Below are 17,737 nucleotides of genomic sequence, written 5' to 3' on the forward strand. Positions count from 1 at the left end.
AGGAGGTCTGCTGGGAGCCTCCTAAAGAGCCTTCAGCCTCTGCCTGTGGACAGCAGCAGCAGCACCCTTGCTGGACTCCTCAGGATGCCTCCAGCCAGTGCCCTGCAAACAGGCAGGTTTCTGTAGGTGAGTGCAGAGGGGCTGGGCTGGGCTCTGTGAGCTGGGTGAATCCATTACCCAGCACACTCCTGCCAGGGTGAGAACCTCCAGGCAGCAGGGATCTGATCAGGGAAGGAGAGGAAACTGAACCCAGCAATGTTGTGGGAGGGAGCATTCAGACATCTCCATCTGATCCCCTCCAGGCCAGACCCTTCCTCTGAGCAAGGCCCTTGGCCTCCTCTTCCCCCCAGAAAAGCTTCTGCCCTCAAGGTTGTGGGCTCCAAGGTGTGAAGCACCTCCTCTGCAGCCAGAGTTGCAGCAGAGGCAGAGCTGCCACAGGAGAGGAAATGCCATTGGGTGTTGCAATGAGCCCTGAGTGTGCTGGGCTGCAAGTGTGGTGCTAAGACCTTGAGAGAGGCTGAGACAGAGTGGTCTGTGGGGGATCCCTCTGCTCTCAGCAGTGTCTGGTGGCTATTCAGGGGGACATGGGAGTGTGATCACCTCCAGCTCAGCAGGGCACAAGCCCAGAGAAGTGGGGAAGTAGCAGCAGGGCCAGAGCAGCTCCCCTCACTCTGCTCTGAGCCACAGGCAGCCTCTTGCCTTGCAGGGTTCTGCTCTCTCTGCTCCCCCGAGGGCAGCAGAAATGCTGTGTGTGAGAACTTGTGACAGCTATGACCACTCTGGGGGTGAGATGTGGGCAGCTGGAGTACAAAAGCCTAAAACATTCAGGAACTGCCTTTTTCTACCCTCTCTCCTTAGCACTGGGAGATGCTGAGAAGCCTCTCTGCTTTGGGACTCCTCCATCTGAAAGTGGACACCAGAGCCTGCTGCTGCCTCCACCACTCCCCTGCTGCAGAGCAGGACTGACTCAGCAGCAGGAAGCAGGAAGAGTCTCTGCTCTTCCCTGCATGCTCAGTCAGCACAAAGAGTTCAGCAACAGAGCTGGAGGGAGGTCCCCTCAAAAAGAAAACTTAAGTCTCTGTATCAGGGGCTGAGAAATGGCCTTGGTTGTGCTCCATTGACTTGTGACTGCCTTTGCCTTTTGGCTACTGCACTGTACACAAAGGGCACAAATGTCCAACAGCAGCTCCATCACCCACTTCCTCCTCCTGCCATTCCCAGGCACAAGGCAGCTGCAGCTCCTGCACTTCTGCCTCTTCCTGGCCATCTACCTGGCTGCCCTGCTGGGCAATGGCCTCATCATCACCACCATAGCCTGGGACCACCACCTCCACACCCCCATGTACTTCTTCCTCCTCAACCTCGCCCTCCTCGACCTGGGTGCCATCTCCACCACAGTCCCCAAGTCCATGGACAATTCCCTGTGGGACACCAGGGACATCTCCTTTGCAGGATGTGTTGCTCAGGTCTTTTATGTATTCCTAATTGCAACAGAATATTTTCTCCTCACGACCATGTCCTATGATCGCTACATTGCCATCTGCAGACCCCTGCACTATGAGACCCTCCTGGGCAGCAGAGTTTGTCTCCACCTGGCAGCAGCTGTCTGGGGCTGGGGTTTTCTCTATGCTCTTCTACACACAGCCAGTACATTTTCCCTGCCCCTCTGCCAGGGCAATGTTCTGGACCAGTTCTTCTGTGAAATCCCCCAGATCCTCAAGCTCTCCTGCTCCACATCCTACCTCAGAGAACTTTGGCTTATTGTGGCCAGTGGCTGTTTATTATTTGTCTGTTTTGTGTTGATTGTGGTGTCCTATGTGCAGATCTTCAGGGCAGTGCTGAGGGTCCCCTCTCAGCAGGGACGCCACAAAGCCTTTGCCACCTGCCTCCCTCACCTGGCTGTGGTCTCCCTGTGTTTCAGCACTACCTTCTTTGCCCACTTGAAGCCTCCCTCCATCTCCTCCCCATCCCTGGACCTGGTGATAGCAGTTCTGTACTCAGTGGTGCCTCCAGCAATGAACCCTCTCATCTACAGCCTGAGGAACCAGGAGCTCAAGGCTGCCCTGAGCAAACGGATCCCTGGATGCTCTCAGAAGCAATAAACTCTTTGTCTTCTCCTGCAGAGCAGTTCTGATGTCACTCAGCTCAGTTTGCTGCCGCGCGCAAGGGGTCCATTCATCGGGAAGCCACGCCGGGACCGTACTGGGACCTGCAGCCACCGGGGACTGTCCGTTTCTCTCCTGTTGGGGCTGCGGTTGTCGCCGGAGCTGAGAACGTCCCTTGAACAAGCCGCAAGGCCAGGGACAATCATGGTTGTAACTCGTAGCAAAAACTCCCTAAAAAAGTCAGTGTCGACCCAGACTGAGGAAGAACACAAGCAGCTAGCTGTCCAGGTATCTGGCTGTAGAGAGTGCTGGAGCCTGGCTCTTGAGATGCAGAGTAGTAGGGGTAACTCTTGCATAAGGTGTGAGCAGATTGACTACCTACTTAATTTGGTGGCCGGACTAAAGGATGAGGTTGCTAGTCTTAAAAGTGTAAGGGAATGTAGGGAAGAGATGAACCAGAAGAGGGAAGAGATAAACCAGAGGAGGAAAGATATGAACATGAGTAAGCAGGCCCTGCAGGCTCCCACAGCAGAGGCTGGTTACCCAAAAAGCAGAGGGGAATGGACACAGGTTCCTCTCAAAAGACACAAGGTTAAACCTCCTTGCCTTCCCACACCTTCCCCGCTGCTCTTGAAAAACAGGTATGGGGCACTGGAGATCGAGGGTGAGGTGGTCCTGTTGCCAGAGGACACACCATCTGGGGTTCTCCCTGAGGCTAAAGAGCCTAAGGGTAAACAACCTCAGGTTAAACGGCCTAAGGCAAAGCAGCCTAAGGTTAAACAACCCTCCCCTGGCATCAGGACCGGCTCCCTCAAAAAAAAGAGGAGGGTAATTGTTATTGGCGATTCACTTCTGAGGGGAATGGAGGGCCCCATTTGTCGGCCAGACCCATCTCATAGGGAACTCTGTTGTCTCCCTGGAGCCCAAATTAATGATGTTACCAGAAGGCTGCCCAGGCTGGTACAGCCTTCTGACTATTATCCTTTGCTACTTATGCAGATAGGGAATGATGATGTTGTAATCAGAACTCCCAGGGCTATCAAGAATGATTTCAGGGCCCTGGGAGATCTGGTTGAGGGGTCAGGTGCTCAAATAATTTTTTCCTCAATACCCTTAGTTGCAGGAGGGAATACCACAAGGAACAGGACAGCAGCCATAATCAACAAGTGGCTTAGAGGCTGGTGCAGACAAAAGAATTTTGGGTTTTTTGATCTTGGTAAACTTTCTACTGCACCAGGCCACCTGGCAACAGATGGAGTACACCTGTCCCAAAGAAGGGGAAAGGTCACAGTATATGAGCATGGCCTGACCCCCAAAGGTAAAAAGATTCTGGGGAGGGAACTGGCAGCTCCCATCGACAGGGCTTTAAAATAGTTTTGAAGGGGGAAGGGGCTGAATCTAGTCCCCTCAGGCAAGAGTCTGGGGGCAGTAAGCTAGGGTCAGAGGCCAAACCAGCAGCCCAGCTGAGGTGCATGTACACTAATGCACGAAGCATGGGAAACAAACAAGAGGAGCTGGAAGCCTTGTTGCAGCCGGAAAGTTATGACGTAGTTGCCATCACAGAGACGTGGTGGGATAGCTCACATGACTGGAGTGCTGCAATTGATGGCTACAGGCTCTTCAGGAGAGATAGGCAAGGAAGAAGGGGTGGAGGGGTGACCCTGTACATCAGGGAGGCACTAAATGCCATTGTGCTAGAGATTAGGGACGATCAGGTTGAATGCTTGTGGGCAAGAATTAGAGGGAAGACCGGCAGGGCAGACATCCTGGTTGGAGTATGTTATACACCACCCAACCAGGAGGATGATGTTGACAAAGCATTCTATAGACAGCTTAAGGCTGTCTCAAGATCTCCTGACCTTGTCCTCATGGGCGACTTCAACCTGCCTGACATCTGCTGGGATCTCAACACAGCAGAGAGGAGACAGTCTAGGAGGTTCTTAGACTGCATGGAGGACAGCTTCTTATCCCAGGTGCTGCGTGAGCCTACCAGGGGCAAGGCTATGCTTGACCTCCTCTTCACCAACAGGGAAGGGTTGGTGGGGATGTGGTGTTTGGAGGCTGTTTAGGGGCCAGCGACCAGGAGAGAATTGAATTTTCGGTATTTGGTCAAACTAAGAGGGGCAGCAAGAAGACCTCCACTCTGGACTTCCGGAGGGAAGACTTCAGGTTGCTCAAGGAAATAATTCAGAGGGTTCCTTGGGAGAAAGCCCTTAAAAATAAAGGGGTCCAGGAGGGCTGGACCTGCTTCAAGAAAGAACTGATGAAGGCTCAGGAGCAGGCTGTGCCAATGTGCCGGAAGAGGAGCCGCTGGGGCAGACAGCCAGCCTGGATGGGTAATGAACTTTTAATAGAACTAAGGGAAAAAAAGAGAGTGTATCACCTTTGGAAGAAGGGTGAGGCAACCCATGGAATGTTTAAAGATGTTGCTAGGGCATGTAGGAAGAAAATTAGGGAGGCAAAAGCATATTTGGAACTTAAACTGGCCTCTGATGTGAAGGACAACAAAAAGTCCTTCTATAAATATATTAATAGCAAGAGGAAGGGCAAGGACAACCTCCACTCCTTGGTGGACACGGAGGGGAACATTGTAACAAAGGATGAGGAGAAGGCAGAGTTACTTAACACCTTCTTTGCCTCAATTTTTTCTAGCAGGACAGAATGTCTTCCAGACAGCTGGCCTGCAGAGCTGCCAGAAGGAGTCAGAGAGCAGCGTAGTCTTCCTCTCTTCCAGAATGGGGTAGTTGGTGATCTGCTTAGCCACTTGGATCCCCACAAGTACATGGTACCAGATGGGATCTATCCCATGGTGCTGAGAGAGCTGGCAGATGACCTGGCCAAGCCGCTCTCCATCATTTGTCATCAGTCCTGGCTCACTGGAGACATCCCAGAGGACTGGAAGCTGGCCAACGTGGTGCCCACCCACAAGAAGGGCCGGTTGGATGAGCCAGGGAATTATAGACCTGTCAGCCTGATCTCAGTGCCAGGCAAGATTATTGGAACAGGTCATCCTGAGTGCAGTCACACAGCACTTGAAGGATGGCTAAGGGATCAGGCCCAGCCAGCATGGGTTTAGGAAGGGCAGGTCCTGCCTGACCAACCTGATCTCCTTCTATGAGCAGGTGACCCGCCTGGTGGATGTGGGGCAGGCTGTGGATGTAGTCTACCTGGACCTCAGCAAGGCCTTTGACACTGTCCCCCACAGCAAACTCCTGGCCAAGCTGTCAGCCCATGGCTTGGATGGGAGCACACTGCTATGGGTTAGGAACTGGCTGGAGGGCCAAGCCCAGAGAGTGGTGGTGAATGGTGCCACAGCCAGCTGGCAGCCAGTCACTAGTGGTGTGCCCCAGGGATCAGTGCTGGGCCCCAGCCTCTTTAACATCTTTATTGATGACCTGGATGAGGGCAGTGAGTCCATCAGCAGTAAAATTGCTGATGACACCAAGCTGGGGGCAGGAGTTGATCTGCTGGAGGGTAGAGAGGCTCTGCAGAGGGACCTCGACAGGCTGGACAGGTGGGCAGAGTCCAACAGCATGAGATTTAACACATCCAAGTGCCAGGTTCTGCACATTGGCCACAGCAACCCCATGCAGAACTACAGGCTGGGGTCAGAGTGGCTGGAGAGCAGCCAGGTGGAAAGGGACCTGGGGGTGCTGGTTGATGGTAGGCTGAACATGAGCCTGCAGTGTGCCCAGGCAGCCATGAGGGCCAATGGCATCCTGGCCTGCATCAGGAACAGTGTGGCCAGCAGGAGCAGGGAGGTCATTCTGCCCCTGCACACTGCACTGGTTAGGCCACACCTTGATTACTGTGTCCAGTTCTGGGCTCCTCAGTTTAGGAAGGAGGTTGACTTGCTGGAGAGTGTCCAGAAAAGGGCAACAAGGTTGGTGAGGGGCTTGGAGCACAAGCCCTATGAGGAGAGATTGAGGGAGCTGGGGTTGCTTAATCTGGAGAGGAGGAGACTCAGGGGTGACCTTATTGCTCTCTACAACTACCTGAAGGGGGGTTGTAGTGAGGCGGAGGTTGGTCTCTTCTCCCAGGCAACCAGTACCAGAACAAGAGGGCACAGTCTCAGGCTGCATCAGGGGAGGTTTAGGCTGGAGGTTAGGAGGAAGTTTTACCCAGAGAGAGTGATTGCCCATTGGAATGGGCTGCCTGAGGAGGTGGTGGGGTTGCCGTCGCTGGGGGTGTTCAGGGCGAGGCTTGCCAGGATGCTTGGTTGCATGGTTTAGTTGATTGGGTAGTGTTGGATGATAGGTTGGACACGATGATCTCGAAGGTCTCTTCCAACCTGGTTTGTTTTGTTCTATTCTATTCAATTCTAAATCCAGGGGATCAGACCCAAATCCGTGGGGATCAGACCCAAATCCGTGGGAATCAGAACCAAATCCAGGGAATCAGACCCAAATCCGGGGGGTTCACACCCATATCCGAGGGGAACAGATCCAAATCAATGGCGTTCAGCCCCAAATCAAGGGGAATCAGCCCCTAATCCGTGGGGATCAGACTAAAATCCAGGGAATCAGACCCAAATGTAGGGATCAGTCCCAAATCCAGGGGAATCAGACCCAAATCCGAGGGTATCAGACCCAATTCCATGGGGATCAGACCCAAATCCAGGGAATGAGACCGAAATCCGTGGGGATCAGACCCAAATCTGTAGGGATCAGATGCAAAACCGTGGGGATCAGACCCAAATCCAGGGGATCAGACCCAAATCCTGGGGATCAGACCATAATCCAGGGAATCAGACCCAAATCCTGGGGATCAGACCGTAATCCAGGGAATCAGACCCAAATCCAGGGGATCAGACCATAATCCAGGGAATCAGACCCAAATCCTGGGGAATGTGGTAGGTTGAGAGAGGGCTTAGCTCTCCCTCCTCCACAGAGTAAGAAACCACAACTAGCCCAGTCGAAGAGCAAGCTATATATTTACAAGCATATATGGAAAGCAAGTTATATATGACACAATATATACAGGTATTTACAATATATACACAGAAATACACAGCAAAGAGAAATAACACAACAAAAATCCCTCCCCGAGGGAGGGATCCCCTCCTTGGAATCCCCTCTCTCCCCTGCTACCTCCCTTTTTCCCCAAAAAGGGGTTAGAGAGAGAGAAAGGCAAGTTACTAAGGAAAAGAGTTGTTAGTAAGCTTCAAAAGCCCATGCAGGATTAGTTTTTGCTTATCTGAAGGCCAACTCCAGCAGTTTGCAGAAGAAGCAGGCAGGGAGAACAGGCTGAAACTCCAAACTCCCCCAACTCCCAAACGAAACTGAACTGAGGAAAAAAAAATTCCAACTGCTTCACAATCTAAAGCTGCATTTTTGTCTATCAACCAATGAAATTCGTTTAGAATATCAGAATGTTTTGGTTCTAGTACCGAAAACATTAGCCAGTGTCTCAGCACTGTTTGTCCTTAAAGGCACAGTGTCAAACGGTCACAGTCCACCCCTTTCTAAACAATTTCACTGGCTGTTCGTACTGTCCATCCAATCCAGAACAATATCTACAGTTCGTGAGTCAAGTTCATAGTCCATTCCGGCTATACTCAGATGTAGATGATTCAGAAGTCCAAGAAAATCAAAATCAAGAAAATGGAAAACAGTGTGTCTCTCCACAGACGAAGCGAAGAAAAGGGAAACAGGGAAACAGGGACTCTCAGTTGACTCAGGGCTCTCAGGGTTCTCAGGGTTCGTGCACCGTAGATTCCTCAGGGATTCTTCCTTTGGACGCGATGTAGCTGTACAACAGTCTGAAATTAAACTCTTTCAGCTAAAGTTAAATCTCTTTGTGGAATACACTGAATCTCACCATTCTCCTGCATTACCCAATAAATGTGACCCGGACCTTCTGCTGAAACCACCCCTCGGACAGGTTTAGCCTGTCCTGAGGGCAAAAATACCCAAACAGTTTTACCTAACAGATTCTTTTCTCTAACAACAGGAACTCTATCACCTTCTACCTTCTGCAGCAGATCTGAATGTGCCGGTCCAGCTCGGTTCAGTGAACCTCTACTATTCACCAGCCAGGTTGCTTGTGCTAAATGTTTCTCCCAGTTTTTCAAAGATCCACCTCCCATGGCTTTGAGAGTGGTCTTCAACAAACCGTTGTAGCGTTCAATCTTCCCTGCAGCCGGTGCATAGTAAGGAATATGGAAAATACACTCAATACCATGCTCTTTTGCCCAGCTCTTTACAAAGTTGTTCTTGAAATGAGTTCCGTTGTCTGACTCAATCCTCTCTGGAGTTCCATGTCTCCACAGGATCTGTCTCTCCAGACCGAGAATGGTGTTGCGTGCAGTTGCGTGTGGAACTGCATAAGTTTCCAACCATCCAGTGTTTGCCTCTACCATAATAAGCACGTATTGCTTACCCGAACAAGAACGTGGTGGAGTGATGTAGTCAATTTGCCAAGCTTCACCATACCTGTACTTGGACCATCTGTCACCATACCACAAGGGCTTAATTCGCTTTGCCTGCTTAATAGCAGCACAAATGTCACAGTCATGGATGACTTGTGTGATAGCATCCATGGAAATGTCTATGGATCTGTCACGAGCCCACTGGTATGTTGCATCTCTGCCTTGATGTCCTGATGAATCGTGAGCCCACCGAGCTAAGAATATCTCACCTTGGTGCTTCCAGTTGAGATCAAGTTCAGAGTCCTTGTCTACTTGAGAAACACTTGCAGCTAAATCTGCCTGATGGTTGTGCTGCTGTTCCTCAGTAGCTTTGCTCTTAGGAATGTGAGCATCAATGTGTCTCACTTTCACTGGAATTCTCTCGACTCGATCAGCAATGTCTTGCCACAGGTCGGCTGCCCAGATGTGTTTTCCTTTCCTCTGCCAGCCATTCTTTTTCCAGTTCTTTAGCCAACCCCACAGAGCATTGGCTACCATCCATGAGTCGGTGTAGAGATAAAGCTTTGGCCATCTCTCACGTTCAGCTACGTTGAGAGCTAGCTGGACAGCTTTTACCTCTGCAAACTGACTGGATTCTCTTTCTCCATCCTTCGCCTCTGCAACTCGGCGTGTTGGACTCCACACTGCAGACTTCCACCTTCGCTTGTTCCCGACGAGATGACAGGAACTGTCTGTGAACAAAGCATACTTCTTCTCATCATCTGAAAGGTCATTGTAAGGAGGAGCTTCCTCAGCACGAGTTACTCTCTCCTCTGGAGGTTTAGTGCAGTTGGCATCTTCAGGCCAACTTGAGATCACCTCCACCAGACCAGGTCTTTCAAGATTTCCCATTCGAGCTCTCTGTGTTATCAGAGCCATCCACTTGAACCAGGTGGAATCTGTGGCATGATGTGGTGTGGAACCTTTGCCTTTGAACATCCAATTCAAAACTGGCAATCTGGGAGCTAGGAGAAGTTGTGATTCAGTTCCAATCACTTCAGAAGCTGCTTTCACTCCTTCATAGGCAGCTAGAATCTCTTTCTCTGTCAGAGTGTAATTAGCCTCTGAACCTCTGTAACCTTGACTCCAGAAGCCAAGAGGTCGTCCACGTATCTCACCTGGAGCTTTTTGCCACAAGCACCAGGTTGGACCATTGTCACCTGCAGCCGTGTACAAAATGTTCTTGATGTCTGGACCATCTCGGACAGGTCCCAGACCCACTGCTTGAACTACTTCTTGCTTTATCTGGTCAAAGGCTGCTTGTTGTTCAGGTCCCCAGTGGAAACTGTTCCTCTTTCGAGTCACATCATACAGAGGTTTCACAATCTGACTGTATCCAGGAATGTGTAGTCTCCAAAATCCCACTATCCCCAAGAAACGTAGAGTTTCTTGCTTGTTCGTGGGATTGGCCATGGTAGAGACTCTATTTACCACATCCACTGGAATGTGTCGGCGTCCATCCTGCCACTGCACTCCCAGAAACTGGATCTCTGTGGTAGGACCTTTCACCTTGTCTCTCTTGATGGCAAAACCTGCATTCAGAGGAATGTTCATGATTTTGTTACCTTTCTCGAAGACTTCCTCAGCAGTTTTACCCCAGACGATGATATCATCGATGAACTGGATGTGTTCTGGAGCACCACCTTCCTCCAGAGCATCATGGATCACTGCATGACAGATGTTTGAGCTGTGGATCCAGCCTATTGACAGTCTGTTGAAAGTGTACTGGATTCCTCTCCAGGTGAAAGCAAACTGAGGCCTGCATTCCTCTGCTATGGGAATAGAGAAGAAGGCATTAGCAATGTCTATGGTAGCATACCATTTGGCCTCTTTGGATTCCAGCTCATACTGGAGTTCCATCATGTCTGGTACTGCTGCACTCATAGGCAGAGTTACTTCATTCAGGGCTCGGTAGTCCACTGTCAGAGGCCAGTCTCCATTCGGCTTTCGCACAGGCCACACTGGACTGTTGAAAGGTGAATGAGTTTTGCTGATGACTTTCTGACTCTCCAACTGACGAATCAGATTCTGAATGGGCAACAAAGAGTCACAGTTGGTTCTGTATTGTCTGTGATGCACAGTCTGAGAAGCAACCGGCAATTTAATGTCCTGAATCTTGTGTTGTCCCACAACTGCAGATTCATCAGAAAGCTCAGGTCTAGCAGACAGCTTCAGCTTTTGTCCATCAATTTCTACAGAAGCTACTCCAAAAGCCCATTTGTAACCTTTAGGGTCCTTGAAACGCCCTTCTCTCAGAAAATCAATTCCCAAAATACAAGGTGCATCAGGTCCGGTCACAACTGTATGCTTCTTCCACTGTTTACCAGTTAAACTTATATTAACCTCCACCTTACTTAACTCTTGAGATCCACCAGTGACTCCCAGAATAGTTATAGACTCTGATCCCTGATAATTTGATGGCAATATGGTGCACTGAGCTCCTGTGTCAACCAAGACCCTGTACTTCTGAAATTGTGAAGTGCCAGGCCACTGGATGTACACATCCCAATAGATTCTGTTATCTCTATTACCCCTCTCCTCCCCCTGGTGGGAGGCAGGGCACCCCTAGTTATGGGGAACATGTCCACAGGTGCAATGAGCACACTGTGCAGTGTTAGAACTGGAGCCACTGTTGGAGCTACTAGAGTAGTCCTGGGGAACTGTGGAAGTAACAGCTACCCTTCTGGTATTGCTACCTTGGGTTCTGCCACTTTGCAGTTCCCTCAGTCTCCTGAAAAGATTAGAAGTTGGTTGACCATCCCACCTGTTCATGTTCTCACCAAACTGATCACGCAGAGTAATCCAAATAGTCCTACGTGAGTGCCTTGGTGGTCTGTTTTGGTTTGGCCTGTTTTGGAATGACCTCCTTGGAGGATGTCTATTCCTCACAGCTGAAACCTGCACCCACCTGGAGGAAGAACTGGAATTATCTCTTGATGCCAATTGGGATATGGTGTTTTTAAATTAATCCTTCAGCTCTTTCATGCAATTCTCCAGTTTTCCAGACAGAGTTTCAATGGCTGAAACCAAAGAAACACGTGTCATGCTATCATCCAATTGTCTCAATTGATCAGTGAATTGGCCAACCGTAGGAGGAGCTCCACCATAATTTCTTGCTACAATTCTGCTTGCCAGAATGCTTGCATAATTAGAAGGAGCAAGCTTGATGAGCTTTTTAGCAAGACCATTTCCTACAGGAACACCATCAGGATTCAGAGATTCATGTTCACCATAGAGTATCTCTCTAACAGCAAATTCTCTCAGACGCTTAATTCCCTCATCTATGGTAGTCCAGGGCTTAGGATTCCATGGAAGGTCATCTTGGGAAGGGTATCTCATGAGAACCGCCATTAAAAGGCGTATCCACAGATTAACCTTACCGAGAGCCTTGCCTAGATGTCTATCTATTCCATTATCCTTTGAGAGAGTTCCTAGCTGAGCTGCTGACTTGTCTCCAACCATTAGAGCTGGAGCACCTGTATCATAGCATCTGCCAAGCCAAGCGAGAACTGGCTCCTTATCTGCTCTGAGGTAGTCTTTTCTCACATTTCGCAATTCCTCACGTGGTGAAGAGCAGTCGGTTATGTCATCTTCTTCTTGCTCCTTTGCCTCCTCTTCCTCAACTTGTGATCCCAACAACCTTTCTGTCACTCTCTCAAGGATCCCTTTAAGCTGAGAAGCACCACCAATAGCTGCTGTCCTACCAAGAGATGCATCTCGATCCTCTGATGATCTCAATAACTCAGCTATATTTTTAAGACAAATTTTCTCTTCCTCCCCAGCAGAAGAACCTTGCTGTGCATCCCCATCAGCTCCTGAATCAGCTTTAGGCTTACCCCTCCTTGTTGTTAAAACTGCTACTTGCTTTACTGGAGCTGTGTTTGGGTTTCCAGCTGCCTTATTATCAGAAGCTGATAAGCTTTGAGACAGATTAGCTGCTCTGGAGGACGCTTCCGCTCCTGCCATGGAAGAAGGAGGAAATGACTTTGCCTCGTTAATGGTGGCTGCCGGGGAAGCGGGAGCTGCCATGTTTGGGGCTGCTGCAGCCCCTGGCTGCTTGCCAGAATCATCAACACTGCCATTCAGAGCTGCCATTCCAATAGACTTTTTAGCTTTATCTTTAACTGACACAGATTCTCCATTATCATCATCACTGGATGTTTCTGAAGCAGAGCCAGGGTGGTGTTTTCATCTCTTAACCCTCCGTTTTATAACAAAACATGCCTTAGACACTTTTCTCTCCCGGTACAGTGTTACTAACAAATACACATTACTTATCACTAGCAGCAGGATTACACACATTGAGAAAATCAGCTTTGGATCCCAGCCATCACTTAAAATTACCCTTTCACCGACTGGAATCTTAAACTCCTTTATCTCAATAGGGAGAGTAGTAGATGTAACATTTCTGTATCTCCTCACCAAAAAGAAATCCAGGCACGGATCATATAGGAACTGAATCTTGTACTTAAACCACAAATACAATTTTTGCATTATATATTTACCTATCTGATCGATAATCATATCCAGGCAATACTTGTAGATCAATACACTGAAGACTGAGAAGAGCAGACACTCTAAAAGCCAAAACACCTTCATGTTTGCTCGTCCAACTCAAGTAAGCAATAAATCAAACTAATTTATCAACCAAGCCCCGAGTTGGGCAGCCAATAATGTGGTAGGTTGAGAGAGGGCTTAGCTCTCCCTCCTCCACAGAGTAAGAAACCACAACTAGCTCAGTCAAAGGAGCAAAGCTATATATTTACAAGCATATATGGAAAGCAAGTTATATATAACACAATATATACAGGTATTTACAATATATACACAGAAATATACAGCAAAGAGAAATAACACAACAAAAATCCCTCCCCCAGGAGGGATCCCCTCCCTGTAACCCCCTCTCTCCCCCCCTACATCCCTTTTTTTCCCAAAAAGGGGTTAGAGAGAAAGAAAGGCAAGTTATTAAGGGAAAGAGTTGTTAGTAAGCTTCAAAAGCCCATGCAGGATTAGTTTTTGCTTATCTGAGGGCCAACTCCAGCAGTTCGCAGAGAAGCAGGCAGGGAGAACAGGCTGAAACCCAAACTCCCCCAACTCCCAAACCAAACTGAACCGGGGGAAAAAAAATTCCAACTGCTCCACAATCTAAAGTTGCATTTTATCCATGCACCAATGAAATTCATTTAGAATGTTTTGGTTCTAGTACCGAAAATATTTAGCCAGTGTGTTATACAGTATCACAGTATCACAGTAACTAAGGTTGGAAGAGACCCCAAGGATCATCAAGTCCAACCTGTTCCAACAGACCTCACAACTAGATCATAGCACCAAGTGCCACGTCCAATCTCCCCTTGAACACCTCCAGGGACGGCGACTCCACCACCTCCCTGGGCAGCCCATTCCAATGACGAATGACTCGCTCAGTGAAGAACTTTTTCCTCACCTCGAGTCTAAACCTCCCCTGACACAACTTGAGACTGTGTCCCCTTGTTCTGGTGCTGGTTGCCTGGGAGAAGAGACCAACCCCCTCCTGTCTACAACCACCTTTCAGGTAGTTGTAGAGGGCAATGAGGTCGCCTCTGATCCTTCTCTTCTCCAGGCTAAACAATCCCAGCTCCCTCAGCCTCTCCTCATAGGGCTTGTGCTCAAGGCCTCTCCCCAGCCTTGTTGCCCTTTTCTGGACACGTTCAAGTGTCTCGATGTCCTTCCTAAACTGAGGGGCCCAGAACTGGACACAGTACTCAAGGTGTGGCCTAACCAATGCAGAGTACAGGGGCACAATGACCTCCCTGCTCCTGCTGGCCACACTATTCCTAATACAGGCCAGGATGCCATTGGCCTTCTTGGCCACCTGGGCACACTGCTGGCTCATGTTTAGGCGGGTGTCAATCAGCACCCCCAGGTCCCTCTCCGTTTGGCAGCTCTCCAGCCACTCTGACCCCAGCCTGTAGCTCTGCATGGGGTTGCCGTGGCCAAAGTGCAGCACCCGGCACTTGGACTTATTAAATGCCATCCCATTGGACTCTGCCCATCTGTCCAGTCGGTCAAGGTCCCTCTGCAGAGCCTTTCTACCCTCTAACTGACTAACATCTGTTCCCAACTTGGTGTCATCTGCAAACTTGCTGATGACTGACTCAACCCCCTCATCCAGATCATCAATGAAGATGTTAAAGAGGATGGGGCCCAGCACTGATCCCTGGGGCACGCCACTGGTGACTGGCCGCCAGCTGGATGTGGCACCATTCACCACCACTCTCTGGGCTCGGCCCTCCAGCCAGTTCCTAACCCAGCACAGAGTGTTGTGGTCCAAACCACGAGCTGACAGCTTAGCCAGCAGTTTACTGTGGGGGACGGTGTCAAAGGCCTTGCTGAAGTCCAGATAGACTACATCCACAGGCCTCCCCACATCCACCAGACGGGTCACCTGATCATAGAAGGAGATCAGGTTGGAGAGGCAGGACCTGCCCTTCCTAAATCCATGTTGGCTGGACCTGAGCCCTTGGCCATCCTTCAGGTGCGCAGTTATTGCCGCCAGGATAATCTGCTTCCATCACTTTCCCTGGCACTGAGGTCAGGCTGACTGGTCTGTAGTTTCCAGGTTCCTCCATCCGTCCCTTCTTGTGGATGGGGACCACATTGGCCAGTTTCCAGTCATCTGGGACCTCTCCAGTGAGCCAGGACTGGAGGAAAATGATGGAGAGCGGCTTGGCCAGCTCATCTGCCAGCTCTCTCAGCACCCTAGGATGGATCCCATCCGGTCCCACGGACTTATGGGTGTCCAAGTGGCTCAGCAGGTCCCGGACTAATTCCTCATGGATTTCTGGGGCATTACACTGCTCCCCGACCCTATTACCCAGCTCAGGAGGCCACTCATCCTGGACTCCTACCTTGCTGTTAAACATTGAGGCAAAGAAGGCGTTCAGGACCTCAGCCTTTTCCTTATCTTCGGTCACCATGTTCCCCTCCAGGTCCAGTAAGGAGTGGAGGTTCTTCTTGCCCTTCTTTTTAGCGTTGATATATTTGTAAAATTGCTTTTTATTATCTTTCACAGAGGTGGCCAGCTTCAGTTCCAACTGGGCCTTTGCCTCTCTAATTTTATTCCTACATAGTCTAACCACTTCCTTAAACATACCTCGAGAAGCCTTTCCCTCCTTCCAAAGGTGATACAGCCTCTTTTTTCCCCTTAAATCCTTCAGGAGCTGCTTGTCCATCCAGGCCGTTCGCCTTCCCCGCCGGCTCATCTTTCGGCACATGGGGACCGCCAGTTCCTGTGCCTTCAAGAGCTCCTGTTTGAAGTAGGTCCAACCCTCCTGGACCCCTTGGTTCATGAGGGTTGGTACCCAGGGAACCTTACAAATAAGTTTCTTAAAGAGGCTGAAGTTTGCCCTCCGGAAGTCCAAGGTGAAGGTTCTGTTGGTACTCCTCCCTATCTCCCTGCAGATTGAAAACTTCACTATCTCATGGTCACTGCACCCTAGGCAGCCTCCCACGGTCACATCTCCCACTAGCCCTTCCCTATTGGAGAGCAGCAAGTCAAGCAGAGCCTGTCCCCTGGTAGGCTCACTTAACAGCTGCGTCAGGAAGCAATCCTCTATCCGCTCCAGGAATCTTCTGGACTGCCTTCTCTCTGCTGAATTAAGTTCCCAGCAGATATCCGGCAGGTTGAAGTCCCCCACGAGGACAAGATCTGATGATCTTGAAACAGCCTCCAGTTGTTTATAGAATAATTCATCAGCCTCCTCATCCTGGTTGGGTGGTCTATAACAGACTCCAACCAGGATGTCAGATTTGTTGGGCTGCCCTCTGATTTTAACCCACAGGCTCTCAATTCCCTCATCTTCCACCTCGAGTTCTGAGGCAGAAAGTGTCTCCCTAATATACAAAGCCACCCCTCCTCCTCTCCTCCCTCGCCTATCCCTCCTAAAGAGCCTGTAGCCCCCCAGTGTAGCACTCCAATCGTGCCTGTTGTCCCACCATGTTTCTGAGATGGCAACTATATCATAGTTGCCCTGGTGGATTAGGACCTCCAGCTCATCTTGCTTATTGCCTAGGCTGCGTGCATTGGTGTACATGCACTGCAGCTGGGCTCCTGAGCTCTCAATTGACCCTACCTTGTGCCCTACTCTTACCTCTGCAGAGGGACCGATGTCTTCACCCACCCCCTTCAGACCTAGTTTAAAGCCCTCCTAATGAGCCCTGCCAACTCTAGTGCTAGGACTCTCTTGCCCCTTCTAGATAAATGCACCCCATCAGGACCCAGCAGGTCGGGTGCCGTAAAAGTAGCCCCATGATCAAAGAAACCAAAGTTCCTCCACTGGCACCATTCCCTGAGCCACTTGTTGATGGTGTGGGTTCTCCCGTTCCTCTCAGTGTACTCCCCTGCCACTGAGGGAACTGAGCAGAACACCACTTGTGCGCCTGCCCCATCAATCAATTGTCCAAGGGCCCTGAACTCCTTCTTAATTGCCCTGGTGCCCTTCCTGTCGATCTCATCACTCCCAGCCTGTATTACCAGCAGAGGGTAATAGTCAGAGGGACTGATGAGCTTGGGGATTCCCCTTGCAATGTCCCTTACCTGCGCCCCAGGTAGAGAGCAGACCACCCTGTGGGATGGGTCGGGACGACATATGGGTCCCTCAGTACCCCCCAGGAGAGAGTCCCCAACAACTATAACCCTTCTCCTTTTCTTTGTGGAGCTGGTTGTTATAGCTGGTAGTGGCCACTTGGCCTTAGGCTTGGCCTTAGGCTGCTCCCTGGAGCTGGTCGTTACAGCTGGCGGGGACCGCTTGGCCTTGGTCTCCCCTCTGGATGGCTGCTCCTCACCCCTCTCATCCCCACCGCCCTCAGCCCGCAGGGCCTCATACTTATTATGCAAGGGCAGCGGAGGAGGAGGAGATGGCCGGGGTGGATTTCTCTTGCCACCCTTGGCAGGGACTTGTGTCCATCCCTCTCCGTTTTCAGGGGCCCGTCCCTCAGCAGGGGAGATCTGCAGAGCCTTCTCCCACAAGTCTAACTCCCTTTCACTTTCCCTTATTGACCTTAGCCTAGACACCTCCTCCTTCAGCTCGGCCACTTCATCCTTCAGCTCAGCCACCAGGCTGAGGAGAAAGTTCACCTGTTCACACCTGACACAGGTGTCCTCACCCTCTCCCTCTTCCTCTATTCCAACTGCCAGGCTGAAGCACTCTCTGCAGCTGGCAGCCTGGACTCCAGCATGCTGGAG

The 17,737-nt window shown here is 50.3% G+C and overlaps 1 protein-coding gene across 1 annotated transcript; it reads left to right on the plus strand.

Moving 5' to 3' along the window:
• The first annotated feature begins 1,172 nt into the window (after positions 1 to 1,172).
• Positions 1,173 to 2,102, plus strand: LOC128899269 (olfactory receptor 14A16-like). The gene has a single exon (XM_054177653.1). It carries the CDS (start codon positions 1,173 to 1,175, stop codon positions 2,100 to 2,102), a length of 930 nt encoding a protein of 309 aa, XP_054033628.1.
• Positions 2,103 to 17,737: the final 15,635 nt, after the last annotated feature.

Source organism: Dryobates pubescens, chromosome 42, assembly GCF_014839835.1.
Source record: "Dryobates pubescens isolate bDryPub1 chromosome 42, bDryPub1.pri, whole genome shotgun sequence".
In the NCBI taxonomy this organism is placed as follows: Eukaryota; Metazoa; Chordata; class Aves; order Piciformes; family Picidae; genus Dryobates; species Dryobates pubescens.